At 38.2% G+C, this 17,532-nt stretch overlaps 1 protein-coding gene across 3 annotated transcripts in view; it reads right to left on the bottom strand.

The window, feature by feature from the left end:
* The window catches only part of setd3 (SET domain containing 3, actin histidine methyltransferase), a 33,128-nt gene extending 15,826 nt beyond the window's left edge, over positions 1-17,302 (bottom strand). For 2 of the 3 annotated variants that reach the window (XM_048190797.1, XM_048190796.1), the window contains exons 1-7: positions 17,147-17,302; positions 15,662-15,789; positions 14,946-15,038; positions 12,394-12,542; positions 10,994-11,066; positions 9,812-10,068; positions 1,789-1,847 (exon numbers count right to left, since the gene is read on the bottom strand). In XM_048190797.1, the coding sequence (XP_048046754.1) occupies positions 1,789-1,847; positions 9,812-10,068; positions 10,994-11,066; positions 12,394-12,542; positions 14,946-15,038; positions 15,662-15,764 (734 nt within the window). In that variant the 5' untranslated portion in view covers positions 15,765-15,789; positions 17,147-17,302. The remainder of the gene's footprint in view (positions 1-1,788; positions 1,848-9,811; positions 10,069-10,993; positions 11,067-12,393; positions 12,543-14,945; positions 15,039-15,661; positions 15,790-17,146) is intronic. The other variant, XM_048190798.1, reaches the window with a different exon arrangement.
* Between the last annotated feature and the right edge of the window lie 230 nt (positions 17,303-17,532).

Genomic DNA, 17,532 nt, shown 5'->3' with positions numbered 1-17,532 from the left:
ATTTAGATAATATCTTCATGGTATTTACATCACAACCTTTAAAGTCCATGGGAATTGGAAGTTGCGACCGATTTTTCTTCAGTATTGTGATGTGAAATTGAATATTGAATAAGAGAGGGGGGAGGGAGTTACCTGCGGACGGGGTTTGATTTAGCGCAACTCCTCGCCATCTCTTGTTCGCAGCAGACTGATGGTTGGAGGGGGTGGTTAAAGGATTAGATCACTTCAGAAATAAAATTTCCTGATAATTTAATCACCCCCATGTCATCCAAGATGTTTATGTTTTTCTTCAGTTGAAAAGAAATTATGGTTTTTGAGGAAAACGTTCCAGGATTTTTCTCCAGTGGACTTCAACGGCTACCAACAGGTTGAAAGTCCAAATTGCAGTTTAAATGCAGCTTCAAAGGGTTCTACACAATCCCAGATGAGGAATAAGGGTCTTGTCTAGTGAAACAATGGGTTATTTTCTTTAAAAAAAAAAAAAAAAAAATTATATATATGGAGAAAAATCCTGGAATGTTTTTCTCAAAAACCACAATTTCTTTTCAACTGAAGAAACAAAGATATAAACATCTTGGATGACATGGGTTGAGTAAATTTTCAGGAAATTTTAATTCTGAAGTGAACTAATCCTTTAAGGATATTCTGATTACGAAGACTAATTCAAACTAATTTTGGTCCCACTTTATATTAAGTGGCCTTAACTACTGTGTACTTACATTTAAATTAATCATTTGATACAATGCACTTATTGTGTACATACATGTTTTTACATTGTACTTATATTTTAAAAACACCTGCATGTAATTACATCTGTAATTAATTTCTGTAATTACATTTATAATTACACTGTTGACCCAACCCTTACACCTTAACCAACCCTTAAACCTACCTATACCACATAGGCTTTCCCTAACCTTACCCGTACCCCACCTCAATAGCAGCAAAAGTGTTTTGCAATTCAATATGAACCCAATAAGTACATTGTACTTATTTTTGATGTAAGTACATAGTAGTTAAGGCCACTTAATATAAAGTGGGACCCTAATTTTTTCTGTGAACTAATTGTATAGTAATGTGTGTGAACAAAGTAAATGGGGTCAATATTGATTTCTTGTGGACTTTATTGCATCACTGCCCATGTTTACACACCATGGCCTTTAGTATTCTGCACAGACAGCGCTGATGCTCATTTCACATGCAAAAATTAACTAATCAAAACAGGGGTCAATTGCATACAAATTTCCTAAATCTTAAGGCCAGAGAGGGTGGAAAATGGTCATTTAAATGGTCAATTTCTCCTTACATTACAAGCGGACTTCAGATTTAAAATGTACAGAATACAGCTGCTTTATTAGCCTGCATATCAGGCAATATAATGACCTTAGATCTGAATTTGTCCAGAAGAGGAAAAAAAAAAATGTCTTACTTATCTAGTCTAAATAATCTGGACATAATTTATTAAAAAGAACTTGAAGTCCACTGAAGACAACATTAACTGTGACAAGACGCTATTCCATTCTCTTCACACATTACCCAACGGGAGCACAGACTTGCATCATATTCAACAATCTGAAGATGAAAGGGGACCAATGATAAATTATTCCTTCACAGATAATTTGGTGCTAATGAAAGAACAATGAGAACAAACGCCTCATTTTTAAAGGCCATCGCGTAGCCCTACAACTAACCTACGGCTCATCTTCCTGCTCTTTTCTTTTTTTGAATCTAAGCAAAGAAGAGAAGTTCCACTTTTTTTTTTTTACATGGCAGGACATTTCAACCAACCTGTAGTCGTCAAAGGTAAAAGCGTCCTTCAAGGGCAGTTTGCTGGCGTTTGGATGAGTCTGGGAATTGAAGATGAAGAACACAGAGAGTAGAGGCGAAGGAAAAAGGAGAAAAGATAATAAAAGGACAAGAGAGAAGGAGATATAGGGGAAAGGAGGAAAGAAAAGAGAGAGGGAAAAAAAAAAAAAAAAAAAAAAAAAAAAACCCACAAATCAGTCAGTGGAATTTCATTATGTGGCTGCCTAACAGATCCTAACAAGAGTGTAGCCAGGCAAAGAGCGTCCAGTGGTGCTATGCAAGGATCATGGTGGCATTAGCCCCCCATACATCACTGTCAACTTAATTTGTTGTGCCCAGCAGCCGTCATAAATCTGCTTCATCAATTTGTGTGACAGAGAGCCACTGGTGCCACAGAAATCTACATTTAAAGCCACAGACTCGGTCCCTCCAAGGGCTCATTTGCAGCGGGTGTCATGGAGAGGGGAAAAAAAAAAAAAGCTACAATCCCGTAGAAAGGGAAAAAAAGTAGGGAGCAAAGAATGCCAGGGTCTAATTCAGCCGGCCCGTAGCACCCTCCTGAACATGCAAAATGAGCCATAAAAATAGACGTAGGTATGAAGCTGAGAGTGAAGGATATTCTTCTTTTCCCCCACAGGTGCTCTCATGGCTGTGTGTGTGGTGCTTGTCCTGTGAAATGAAGCACTGTACTCCACAATGAGGTACCGCGAAAACCGTAATGGTGCTGATATGTATATAACACAATACATCAAAAAGCTTGCGCTCGAATATCATAATCACGACTCGGGTGATCAGTCCATCACACAGAAGGAGTGATAAAATTGCCCAACAGACACAGGAACCAAAACAACAAAAGAAAATGTGAACTTGGCAGATTTCAAATGATATAAATCACTTACAGATATGAATACAAAATAACCTCCTTAATAATAAAGATGTCTCTTTAACATGAGGGTTTTCATCTGTGAGATGTATTTTTTTTTAAAGAGTTCTTCTTATGTTCGTTGCAAAAGCATTAAATTGAATGTTACATCAACATTACATTTGAAATTGTGTTTTAATGCATTTATCATCAGATGTTTTTACACAAATAAGACAAATATCTGATCAATGCAGACACATTGTGCAAAGTTTGACATCGACACTTCTCACAAATCTCGTAAACCAGGTTTTCCCAAACTGATAAAAGCCATTAGATTAAACCATAAAAAGTAAAATTAAATAAATGCAATCAAAATAAAACAACTACTAAAAAATGAAATACTTTACAGTATTTGTTTACCTGCATGTCCATTAACCTATATCAAAAGAACTGGGAACATGTGAATGTGTTGAATTGAAATATTAACTTAAAATATTTATTTGAAGTACACCCTAAGATTAAGTCAAAGGGGTTTGGCTGACCCAAAAAAAAAAAAATTGTGAAACCCCGCTGGAACCGATCGAGACTCAAAAAAAAGACTTCTTTTATGGTGCTTTTAAATGCATGCTATATGTTATATTGTTGTATGGAAAAGAGCAGCGTGAACACTCTGCAAAATATCTCCTTTAGTGTTCCATTGAAGAAAAAAAGCTATACGAGTTTGGAACGATAGCAAGGTGAGCAAATGATGACAATTTAAAGGTGCCGTAGAACGTCTTTTTAAAAGATATAATATAAGTCTAAGGTGTCCCCTGAATGTGTCTGTGAAGTTTCAGCTCAAAATACCCCATAGATTTTTTTTTTATAAATTTTTTTAACTGCCTATTTTGGGGCATCATTAAATATGAGCCGATTTAGGCTGCGGCCCCTTTAAATGCTCACGCTCCCCGCCCACGGAGCTCGCACTTGCCTTAAACAGCATAATTCACACAGCTAATATAACCCTCAAAATGGATCTTTACAAAGTGTTCGTCATGCAACATGTCTAATCGCGTAAGTATGGTATTTATTTGGATGTTTACATTTGATTCTGAATGAGTTTGAGGCTGTGCTTTGTGGCTAAAGCTAACATTACACACTGTTGGAGAGATTTCTAAAGAATGAAGTTGTGTTTATGAATTATACAGACTGCAAGTGTTTAAAAAATGAAAATAACGACAGTCTTTTCTCCGTGAATACAGTAAGAAACGCAGCTGTGCACATCCAGACGTCCTACCCTTGTGTAATGCCTTGAACATGAGCTGGCATATGCAAATATTGGGGTGTACATATTAATGATCCCGATTGTTACGTAACAGTCAGTGTTATGTTGAGATTCGCCTGTTCATCGGAGGTCTTTTAAACAAATGAGATTTATATAAGAAGGAGGAAACAATGGTGTTTGAGACTCACTGTATGTCATTTCCATGTACTGAACTCGTGTTATTTAACTATGCCAAGATAAATTCAATTTTTAATTCTAGGGCACCTTTAATTTTTTTTTTGGTAAAGGATTCCTTTTAAAGGGTTAGTTCACCCATAATTAAAAAATTACCCCATAATTTGCTCACCCTCAAGCCATCCTAGGTGTATGAGACTTCCTTCATTCAGCCAAACTCAAATCACGGTTATATTAAATATTAAAAATATCCTGGCTCGCCCAAGCTTAATAATGGAAGTGATTGGAGGATGAGTTTTTGAAGTCCAAAAAAAGTGCATTAAACATACTCCATGTGGCTCCAGGGGGTTAAAGGGTTAGTTCACCCAAAAATGAAAATTGTGTCATTAATTACTCACCCTCATGTCATTCTACACCTGTAAGACCTTTGTTCATCTTCAGAACAAATGAAGATATTTTTGATAAAATCTGATGGCTCAGTGAGGCCTGCATTGACAGCAAGATTATTTATTTTCTCAGTGGCCAGAAAGCTACTAAAGACGTATTTAAAATAGTTCATGCGAGTACAGTGGTTCAACCTTAATATTATAAAGCAACGAGAATACTTTTTGTGCACCAAAAAAAACCCCTAAATAACGACTTTATGCAACAATATCTAGCATTGTGCGATTTCAAAACACTGCTTCATGAAGCAATGAAGTTTACGAATCTTTTGTTTTCGAATCAGTGATTCAGCGTGCCAAAGTCATGTGATTTCAGTAAACGAGGCTTCATTGCGTCACAAGCGTTTCGAAATTTCAATAGTTCACGTGACTTTGGCAGTTTGATATGCGCTCCGAACCACTGATTCGAAACAAAAGATTCGTAAAGCTTTGAAGCTTCATGAAGCAGTGTTTTGAAATCGCCCATCACTAGATATTGTTGAATCAAGTCATTATTTTGTTTTTTTGGGCACACAAAGTATTCTCGTCTCTTTATAATATTAAGGTTGAACCACTGTAGTCACATGAACTGTTTTAAATATGTTTTTAGTACCTTTCTGGGCATTGAAATAAGGAAATGATCTTGCTGGCAATGCAGGCCTCACTGAGATTTTATCAAAAATATGAGCCATACACATCTAAAAAGCGCTATCTTCCGCGATGTAGTACACAATGCCATGACGTTCTACACTACGCCATCACGTACTACACGTGGAGTACGTTTTATGATCGATGGATGCCCTTTTTTGGACAAAAACTCCAATATTTCGTTAAAATATTGGAATATTATATATTTTTAATATAACTCTGTGTTTGGCTGAAAGAAGAAAGTCATATACACCTAGGATGGCTAGAGGGTGAGTAAATTATGGGATCATTTTCATTTTTGTGTGAACTAACCCTTTAAATATAATGTGAAGGCTTCCAGGTAGTGTGCTCCCTCACAGACGTCTCGGAGACATGCATGTGCTTACTGGAAAGAGGGCACAAACCCCTTCTGTGAACCAAGCTGCACCATTAGGCTCGCAAACTGAGGAATAGAAGCATTAAATGCAAGCGCTCAGAAGTAGTGGCTAACTTTTACCTTCCACGTCTCTCCCCATTAATCAATTTCCCTGACACTAATTGAGCCCTGTATTCCCCCTTGCTGCTCTGGAACCCACACACACTTAGCGAAGACGGTGATACAGTGTGGTCACATCATATCTTTGCCTGTAACTCAGTGTGTCGGCAGAGTAGAGTCCAGTTTTGAAATTGTTGTAGCCCTACAGCAGAGCGTGAGAACATGTACTTCGGCTGCTCCTGCTGTGAGCAACCGGGCAAAGGTGTAACACACTCAGGTGGATGATGGTCTACAGGTCAGCTGTGATTTCATAAAGCATGACATAATAACAGAGCAAAGCCTGACCACTTCCTTTTTCATTTCAACCCCAATTCTAGGAGCAGGCTGACTTGGAAGCGTCGCTCACGTACGCTGATGGACAACCATTAAAAGATAAGCGCTGGGTAAAGCCGGCAAGTCAGAATTCTGTGTCCTGGGTTTGAGCCTCACATTGCAGATGAAGGGAAGTGGTTCATGTATGGATGGGAGAAAAAAAAAAAAAAAAAAAGCATATTACAGGTTTTGAAGGAAGTAATAGGGCAAATCTCAAGAGAGAGTCAAGCAGTTCTCTGCAGACATCTTGCAGGAAGATATGCTGAAGCCAGCTAAACAAAGTAGAAAAAAAAAACAACACGTTTGAGCATCGGTAACCATTACAGGCCACCTGAAAAGGGTTAAAGCGCAGTTAATGATATTTTCAGTCCTCTGAGAGCCAAATACTCGAGTGCCCAAGTACCGTAATAGATTCAATTAAGGCAATAATTAGTTGAACAGAGTGATAAACCCCGGGGGGAAGGGCCAACCTGGCTGCAGAAAGGCCATGAAGAGGTCTGCCCGGACCCCTCAGAGAGCTCTGGGTTAGGATAAGGCCTCTAATCTGGAAAAACGTAAAATGCGCGCACGTACAGAGGTAGTTTGAGACGAAACGGAGGTAGTTTTAGACGGCACGTTTGATGAGGTGTAGTTTTCGGAGATAAAGGGCAGCTGCACCGCTGCAGGTTCAGCTTGTGATGCATTAGCATCACCAGAGAGAGGTAATTCATCATGTGCCACAATGGCACCGCGGCTCAGAGAGAGACGAGGGGGGGAACGGCCCTGTAAATCAATTAGAAAACAAAAGCTCCCACCACGAGTGCCTGCTCTCCTTAACGAGGACGGCGGGAAACGCGGCTAATTGGCCGGTGGCCTCCAGGAGGTCTTTCTGGAGCCGAGATTCCCCAAGCACCCCATCCGCGCCCTGGCCGGTATTAGAGAGCTTGTCATCAGTGCGCATGCTGAGGTTCAAACGGGATTGATTTTGCTTGTAACTTCCGTTACATAGACGGTTTCAATGCTCGACTTTGTGTACTTAATGCTGAAAATTATGAAACAAGCGCATACCTACATCGTCGTTCAACATCGCAAACTCTCCCTCATTTTCCGAGCTGCATCAGGAAGGTCAGACAGATATCTTCTCAGGTGCAGGGAGAGGGGGTGGGATGAGAGCGTACCACTGGGACCCTGTTCATTTCTCATCAACAACGGCAGATGCAGCACACCAAGGTTACTTTGCATTCGCTGCATACCGGGGTCACCTTATGAGGTTCACCTCCCCCACACACAAGCACGCATCCAGCCCCAACGAGGAAGGCACGGTTATCATTGGTCCCCCGCGGACACGGGAGGCGCCTGGATACTCCTCAGAGGGTGCTCGGCATTGACAACAGCCTATCCCTCTTCACACAGGCAAATATATATAAAAAGCTCCTCAATTCCAGCAGGTGAAGGGCCTTGCTTTCTCAGTTCTTCCTGAGGAAAAGCCAGGAGGAGGGGGGAGGCAGGGACCAGATAAAGCAGGCGGTGGGAGGAAGTAGAAAGGGGGGGCTGGGGTTGTCAGTCATGTGTGGAAGGTACATTCAGGTCAATTCAATTCAAAGCCAATGCGACAAGCTAATTTTCCAGCCCGGTCATCTGCGGCCGCCTCAGAAGAGAGGCTGACATTGACAGTAGTCATTACAGTGACACTGGCTCCCAACCTGAAGAGCCGAGAGGAGAGGAGCGGACAGGACACTCACCAAAGGGCCGGCAAGACAACCCTCCCCCTCAACTGAACCTCTTTGGGAAAAAAAAAAAAAAAACAGAGCTTTATATGAGCAAAAAGAGTTACGTTCATTTCACTCTGAACTCCTGCTTGAATGCACAGGGAATGAATCTTTCTGTTCATTAAAAGGTTTACACGGCATGATCAGTGTCTAATTCATTACGCCAAGAGGTCATAAGGTCCTCCAGCTTTGCTCTAGCAATACAAACTTTAACCAAGTTCGTTTCAGAAGAAGTAACGTTTCATTTAGACCAGTACCCTTGGAAGCCTAACTCACTTCTGCCACCTAATGGACTACATATTCAAATTGAAATCATTCACTACATATACATATTGATTAACTTTCTGATGACTGATGCCTACGGCTTAAAGTAGCAGATGCATATATTTCAGTTTATTGTGTTTCCTGTTATTTATCTCAGTCGCTGTATAGAAAAAAGTATAAATACACTTGATTAAAGTTATTAACGGAGAACGAGAAACAATAATACCGCTCCTAATTACACTCCCACCCCCTTTTATAAACTAGAAAACATTTAATAAAGAAAATGTCAACAGATTTGCAGACAAAATGACAAATACATTAACTATTTGCATGAATATTTGATGCCTTATCTTGACAGTAATGTGAAATATTAGTTTCTTTTCCCTAATTGACAGTCATCTAATGAAAGAAACAAAATGTACCGCTCAAAGATTTAGAATGAAAATTGGGGAGAACTGGGAAGGGCATATTATTGCTTCCTTAATAGCTAAGAGGAGGTCCAAGAACCGGGATAAAATTTATTGGACGGATCACAGTCCCGTTGAAATGAACTGCCGTCTCAATGTGTCATTCAAGATTTGCATCATAACACTGAAATTACATTTTATAGTAATACATTTTATTGTAAACAAAGTGGAAAGTAAATACATTCTAGAACTTACCAGGTGAGGCAACAACTGAATATTAAGCATAGATATTTGACTGGACTTTCAAAATCAAAACTTACTTTTGTTTAGTAGTGGAAACAATGAAATATCTACAATCTGACATTTTTACTTCTGAAGTGACGAGAAGATTTTATAGTCTAGAAGTACATTTCTATTTAATTTCTTATTTCTATATAACTTCTTACATTTATAATTCCTTATTGTAACAGAGCAGAAAGTATCATATATTTATTATCATATTCTTTTCTGCCACTAAAATCTAAAACTTCAGACATGCCATTATTTAAAAGAAAACTAATTTAAGCCCACTTATGTTTTGCTTTGTACACTACTTTGAGGGATAAACATCTCCCCCTGCTGGTCAAAGATGGCCACTGCATCACTGTCTCAGAGCCATGTCAATGGCAGCTTATCAGGGGCCCTGAAATTGGGTGCAAGAGGGCATTATAAAGCTCCTTTTACCCATCTCCAATGTGCCTTCAACGGCAGGGATCCTTTTAAAACTGGATTTCCTCACCTCAGCAGACAGCAGTGTAAAGGACAGCTATTCATGTGGCTAGAGAGTCTGAATAACTTGTCGAGCTGATTGCTTAAAAAACCCTGCACTCAAATGGCTTTCAGTCCATGTATGAGACAGAGATAGGGCTATCAGTCACCGCACTCATCAAAACTGCCATACGTATGAGTACAACTCTATGAGTTTACTGAAGAAAGTTTGCACTTTTGTGTACTTGTGATATATTCAGGGACATCCATAGCTGAAATGTGAGACTAGGTGCTCAAGTTAGATTTGTATTAACAGCTGAAGATATTTTTTCTCTGAAAAAGTAGGTAAATATATGTAGAACAGTATGCAATAGCCAATTAAACACCTGATCACACCACACTGCATGTGGCCATCAACAAAAGGCTTTAATGACTTAATGTTATTTAAAATGTACTTAAGTTTTTCTATGGCAGTGCGATCATTCAGACTCGGTTAAGATTGTGTATGGCTTTCACTTCCTTTTAATTTGTCACTCTCTAATTTAAAAGTCAAGCCAAATGAATGAGTCAAAAGAATATATATGCATGCACACAGACAGTTGAGAGAAGCTGTATGACTTACGTGGATGACTTTGTAGAAGTAGGCGTACTGCCGTGCTGTGTTTTTATATTGACTGAGCACGTCCTGTATGGCTTGTGTGGCCAGCAGGTGGCGCACTTCCTCCTCTTCAAAGTACAGGGGGGTGTCGTAGTCAGCAGGCAGGGTCTTAATGTAGGGCAGCCAGGGAGAGCTGGGATTGGCCCGTTCACACAGCAAGTGTAGAGCCAGAGTCACATTGCCCATGGCCTGGAGAATCCGGTCCTGACTGTACAGCGGCCCTGTGAAAAAAGGTTAAGTTAGGGGTCTGTCTGCAAATGGTTTGCAGATATTAAAACACAACTAATTCTTTTCACTTAAAATTATTCTGTTCTCAAGTTAAGGTTTTGACGTGGTCCTGTGTTTATTTGAGCAGAAAGCTTGCTTGAAAGTTAAAAGTTTATATCGGGTCATGTAAACCACAGTATAGCTACATTTTGAAAATGTACCATTATGCAGATGGTTTGGATAACAAATAGTGTTAAAACTATTAAAATCCATTTTCAGCATTAAAAAAAACAACATTAGATGAAAAACTTGAAAAATTTAGTTTAAAAAAAATTACTAAAACTAATAAAAATAAATAAAACTAAAAAATAATTCAAGCTAAATAAAAATATTAAAAAGACAGAAGCACATAAAGTACTAAAACTTACACTAAAATTAAAATAAAGAATGCAAATATAAAATAAAAACTAATAATATAACAGCACACAGTATAAATAATACTAAAAAAACGGCACTGGTTTTGTATGTTTTGTAAGTGTGAAAATGACAATCAACATCTAAATGATAGAAGGACAATTTTTAAATACAACAAATTATAAAATAAAAATAAACATAACATTATAAACAAACAAAAGAAGATATAACAACAAAAATATCATAGAAAAAAAACTGTTGTATGTTTGCTCCACACACTTGCATGTTTTACCAACTGCTGAACAAGTCAAATTCATTTTCTATGGTAATCAACAGCAATTCACAGTCTAAGTCACTGTCGATGGAGCTAAAAGCTGTATCTAACCTGGAACATTAAAGTAATAATTCTATAAACGTGGTCTAAATATTCTAAATGAGGAGAGAAACATTTGCACATTTCAATGTGGCATGTCATTATCAGAGTTTAAGGTCAAAGACTGACATTGCAAAACTAAGCGAACTCACCGAGGACAGAGTTCTTGGCGGATTCCACAGTCATCAGCATTTTTCTAGGGATCCACAGGAACAGCTCCTCAGCCTGAAATGGACAGAAAGCCTGGTATGGTCATACATTCAAAAGCACCAATTGTTACAATGTAGAGTTGAATAAAAATTTTGTTTGATTACAGGGCTAGTCCTTTCCTGACACATTCAAATTACATTATTTTAAATAGAAACCTTTGAAATGCTGTGTTAAACTACATTTTATAAACAACAATTAGCTAAAGAACCTCAAAATATGACCATCAATAACCTCTATAAATCAGCACTAAAAATATTCCATCCTAAATCACTAACAAGGATAATGGTTATTAAAAAAATAAATAAAAATAATAATCACCAGATAAAGGCATTTAATTAAAACTTGGTCAACAGCCATCAAAAAGGAACACAAATAATTATGTACATTATCTACTGCCGACATACAAGTTGGGTTACTTGTTTCATCCTTCAACAGAATATATGACAGAGCGCTCTGTAGGTGGCAGAAAAAGCCAGCACATCACACACATAATTTGCAATAGATCTAATCTCGATTATTTCCAAGTGTGTGAGATGCCAAGAACAATATCAGCATGAAGCTAGGTTTATATTGTAGCTTATTTTGGCTAGGAACAGCCCATTAGGGCTACGTTCACACTGTCAGTCCAAATCCGATTATTTGTGTATCTGATTGGAATCTGACCTAAAATGATTGACTGTCCACATTGACTGTATCACAACTGTTCAGATGCGATTTGTGTGTCCCATGCGGCTCTTTCACCTTCTAGAATATCTGCATCGGTTGCTATGGCAATGATGTTTCATTGGTAGGTGTACGGCAAAAACAACAACTGCAGCAATACAGATGTTGTCTTAATTACCACATGACAATGAGTAACCGCCGCACTGGACTACTGCATCTTATGATGAAGCAGCAGAAAGTTAGGAAGCTGGTATGTGTGGCTTTATTCCGTGCTGTCGTCTCCACCGGTTTCAAAACATGTCTCTGTTATATCGTCATTTTCTGCTCATCCAGCACTTTGCAACAACACAACCCTGTTCCTCCAGCAACTTTCAGCATGTTTCGTATAAACACGTTGGATGTTTATGTTTTACGTGGCACGAGACAGTCACATACACCACACAAATTTTCACGTGATTTTTTTGCCGTTCACACTTGCTAAGTCTGACAATCAGATGTGCACAAAAATCCGATTTGGACTGACAGTATGAATGATGCTTCAGAGACAAAGGAGCTTTCAGACCAACTTGTAAAAACAATTAATCAAAAAGAAAAAAAAAAAAAAAAAAATGATTATAGAGTCTCAACTCAACCATCTTTTCATCAAACAGCATGTGGACTAGGTGAGAAAGACACCAACCTTGATATCTTTGGTAGCCTTCAGACCATATCCTTCATCTGCAAAATTGGAGATCTCAAAACCATCACAAGAAGCCCCACACTCTGCGGCCCAGGCCATCAGCTCAGAGAAAAAGTCTTCCCTGATTCCCTCAAATGATACCGACATCCCTGAGAAAATAATACAATCCCATCACAAGCTGATTTAACTATTGCATGTATATTGAACATCAGCATGAGAAGTTCTCTCTCTAATGATTTCCATTATTCTACTGTATTATGTTGCTGTAACACCACACAAGTGAAACTAAACGGTGCTAACTATTACGCTTGTGTATCCTACTGCATAATGTGCTGCCTAACATTTATTCTAATGGATATTTATGTGTTCTAAATGCACATCTCTGAGACTCCCACTGAGTATTTTATTAAGTAATTTGATAGGATCCTTCTCAAGTCTTTGTAACCAAAGCTACTTCTGTGTTTGCTACATTAACTTACTGCATATGTGCAGTTTGTTATCAATTGTCATTCTATCAAATAAAGAAATGTATAACAAGTAGGGGTGTGACGAGACGGGTATCTCACGAGACGAGACGAGACTCGAGATTGAGTTCACGAGACGAGACGAGACAAGATTTTTTACACACTATTTTTACGAAATCATCAATGGCGAAATACATGACTAGAAAAAATATTCTGCAGGTGTATTTGAAATGTTTTAACTAATCATCTTATAATGAATGTCATTCAGTTCTACTTTCTGAGTATGAATTATCATATGCAGTAAAAGACAACAATACTAAAGCACTGTAAAAGGTTTTGCCACTAACTTAACTGACTGACTTCTCTTCTGTATGATTTCAATCTCTTCAGACATTACTGTACATGATTAATGAGCTTCTACAACCTTTGACCTCCTAACTGAACTCCTTTCCACAAACTGATCATAGAAATAAAAACAGTATAAATAAAAATGGTAACACTTTACAATAAGGTCTCATTTATTAACATTAACACATTAACAGTATTTATTAATCTTTGTTTACCGGTATGTTAGTTAATAAAAATAGTCATTCATTGTTAGTTGATGACAGTTCACAGTGCATTAACTAATGTTAACAAATGAAACCTTATTGTTTGTGCTTAATGAGATTAAGAGAAAACTGTTATTCATTTTTATGTTAACACTTTACAAGTTGAAACCCTAATCACACTCTCTCAATATTCAAAGTGCAAATAAGACCAATTTTTTCTTTGATACAGAGCTAAGAGATGGTTACAGCTACACTGCCCAGCCTAAAATAGCTTTCATATTGAGAGATATTTGCATTAATCAAGGAGCCGCTTTCAAAATGCGGGTATTGAAATCGCGTTTGAATGCGCGCGCGCGTTTACTTTCACTTTCAGCGATCGCGCGTAACTCTTTAAATATGGAGCGGCGGCGACCGTTATCCAACTGAATTAAATGTTTTTTATTTAAACACAAAGTAAAAGGACAGTGGAGGTGTAATGTAAACGTAGCGGTGGCATATTCTTTCCTAATCATCCTAACACTCTGTCATGGCAACATCACGAGACTACTTTTCGCCTCGACGAGAAATCTCGTCACACTTTAGTCTCGCGAGATCTCGTGACACGAGATCTCGTCACACCCCTAATAACAAGCCATCTTTTATGCTAATAAGATTTCTTGTATTCTTAAGTTGCTGTTAAGGAATAGTTTACACACACACACACAAAAAAAAAAAAAAAAAAAAAAAAAAAAAAAAATCAAGATTCTGTCAATATTCACTTATCCTCATGTTGAATTAGTTCACTTCAGAATTCAAATTTCCTTATAAATTTACTCACCCCCATGTCATCCTAGATGTTTATGTCTTTCTTTCTTCATTTGAAAAGAAACTACATAATGTGATTACATTATTATGTAATGCATTGCGCATCGAAGAGCTACTGCAAGATGATCATTTGTGGTTAAAAAGAATTTGCTAGAGAAGACCCTTATTCCTCGTCTGGGATCATGTAGATCCCTTTGATGCTGCATTGAAACTGAAATTTGGACCTTCAACCCCTTGGTAGCCATTGAAGTTCACTATATGGAGAAAAATCCTGGAATGTTTTCCTCAAAAACCTTAAATTTCTTTTTGACTGAAGGAGGAAAGACAAACATCTTGGATAACATGGGGGTATTCAAAAAAAAACTAAAACTGTGGCCAGTTCCTCACAAAAAAGCTATACTCTGCCTTAAAAAGTGTCAAAATATGGTGCATGAGCCATATGGACTTTGAAGCTTGACAGCATCCATCAGGTTGGACATTTAGCAAAAAATCTAATTTTGTGCTCATCCACAGAAAAAAGTAATGAGAGCAAGTAAATGACAGAATTCATATCTGGGTACACTATTCCTTTAAGTTCCACACCATCTGTTTTTTCCATCCACTTTATCCTTGCAACAAGGACAGTTAAATACTTAATTCCTTATAAATGGCCAATGGAAAATCAAAGGGCAAACCACGCAATGTAAAAAGCTTGAGAACTGCTAAATCATATTCATGTGAAGCAATAATGTACCTTTTTGTTTCTTACGGATCTTCTCCACCAGAGCTCGGATCTGAACATATTCCTCCCACTCTTTCCCAGGAGAGGGAGCAGCACTGCTACACTCTGAATGGGAGAAAGAAAATATAAATTATTGGAATGATTTATTTATCAATCACTTATGCTTGGATCAACAAAATCCAGCAGGGGAATGTGGGGAAATAGCTCAGTGCTCTATATTAAGTAGAGTTCCTAGAGTAACCAAATGCTGGCTGATTCATTTTCTCTTTCGGCTGTTTTTGTGAAAAGTTGCGGCATCCGTCGGCCTAGTAAAAGTCCTTGCACAACAACACAGACCGCAAATTGTCTTTGATATAAACAAGTGCATGTCCTTCCTGAAAATGACATGCCATTTGGGAGAGATGTTTGATGTATTGTTTAAAAATCTGGACTGATAACCAAATTATTCCATCAAGTACCACCATACCCTTGAGCACAACCTCAGGAGGCTCCATTTGGATAAAAGCTTCAGATGATTAAATACTAACTAGATTTACTTACACATAAAGAAATCATTCACACTGAAATGTATCCAGTTGTAACTTTAACACCACAACAAAAAAATAACACAATCATGTAATGTGATTACGGCATAATCACAAAAGCCTTTTGTGTAGCAGTGATGAGAGCAATTCATTGCGACAGAATTCAGAGCAGGAATGCAGTCGTAGAGAATGTTTTTTACTCACTCTGCAGAAGTTCAGAAATTAAATTCATCATCTCTTTTGGAGAAACCGCAGCTGTGGCCCCGGTCCCCGATTTCTGGGTCTTCACTCGGCTCTTTTTGCCCATCTTGCTGGTCTGGGAGAGAGGATGGCTGTGAAAAATGCAAGTTGAAAGCAAATATACAGTAATTACTTTTAATTACAGTAAAATTTAAAGTAAGAATAAAGCTAAAATGTGACCAGGCTTCATTCTCCTTTAGGCAGCCTAGAAGTCTGTACAGTAAATGAGCCAATAGTCGGAGAAGTACTGGACTCTACTCTTCTTATAAATATTTAGGTCCAGTGGACTAGGGATAGTATATTTATAACTAAATGGTAGAAACATGTGAATGTTTCACATCCAAATAATCTCTGAAACTGGAATTACTGCCAAGAAAGGTTAATGGTCTCTGTGAGGGATTAAACGGATGGCTACATCGAGCTAAAGGCCACTAAATCAGGTTCTTCACTGTAAACAATGAGCATGTGGCTTACATGAAACTTATCAAATGCATGTATGTAGTTAAATTCAATAAATAAGTCCTAAGGCAGCTGTTACAATATTTCAAAAGTGGTCTGGCTGCTTTACCTGTACAAATTTGGGCAATGCACATTTCTATGGTGAACCATAAGTTTTCAAAAACTACACTGGAGCACTTTTTTGTGTTTGAACTCTCAGAGATGAATCCAGAAGATGTCAAAGAAGCAATCTGGAATATTTCCATCAAATCACCCAACGCCTACTATTCACAAAATGATGACAATTGTATTACTGAAGAGCAAATTGGATTGAAACACTTAAAAGTAAGCTACTTATGCCTGAAACCATTCAGAAAGCTGCAAGTACACTGGCTGCCAGCAAAGACATGCATCATAAAACAAACTCAAGAGGTCAATATTCAGAATACAGATCAGTTTATTAGATAATGATCTCAACAGCTTGATGCCTTAAAATAACTGGCCTGGCCCAATGCATCCATTCAAACCCACCAGATGAGCACCTGCTTCACATTTCACACTACTGCACTACATGTCAGGCTTCATTTTAAAGAGAGGTCCAATGATCAAATGCATGAATTAAAACACCAACAAACATATTCATCCATTCATTCATATTTATATCCATCTAGCTATCTGTCTGTTCATGGCCCAAGTGTCTCAAAACCTGGTTAGCTGCCTACATAGACATCATTTTAGAGTATCATAGACGCGTTTGAAACGTTCAACAATATTTTAGGCAGCGTACAGATGGATTCAAGCACGCATACGACGCCCAGATATGCTGTCTAGGTAGGCAGCTCACTAGGTTTTGAGGCACATTCAAGCATGCCTGTGTTTCGCAATTTGCTGAATTAGACACCATTTACAGCGTATGTTTGCAAAACATTTGCAGGTATGTGGCGTATAACATTACAAACACCTCGTGGACACTTGCGAACATTATTAAATCAGAATGAACGCCAAAACTACCTTCCAATTGACTGCAGGGATCCTCCTGTCAACCTGGAATTCAATCCTCTTCAGCTCGGTTTACTGGTAAAACCTAACTTACTTCAGAGGCAAAGCCACGCCCTAATAAGATTTCTAAAAAGCGGATTGGTCCATTGAAGCGTTTATCCCGCCCTTAGCTCGCCCAGAAGCGTATTTTAATTGGCTAATGCTGCATACGCAACTGCGTACGTGTGAGATAATTGGTTAAAGCGTACATATATTTCACCTCACTAAACTGTGCGTTTCTATTGGTTTGCGCCAAGGCGGTACCCGTTTGTAGTGATTTCACTGGTCGCGAGAGGAGTCGATCTGTGCGGTCAGATTTACAAGGTTGGTTTGACTACACCAACAGAAAAGGCTTGTGT

The sequence above is a fragment of the Megalobrama amblycephala genome, linkage group LG5, assembly GCF_018812025.1.
Source record: "Megalobrama amblycephala isolate DHTTF-2021 linkage group LG5, ASM1881202v1, whole genome shotgun sequence".
NCBI classification, from domain to species: domain Eukaryota; kingdom Metazoa; phylum Chordata; class Actinopteri; order Cypriniformes; family Xenocyprididae; genus Megalobrama; species Megalobrama amblycephala.
Note: the sequence above shows the minus strand (reverse complement) of the source record. Positions and strands in the feature narration are given on the sequence as shown.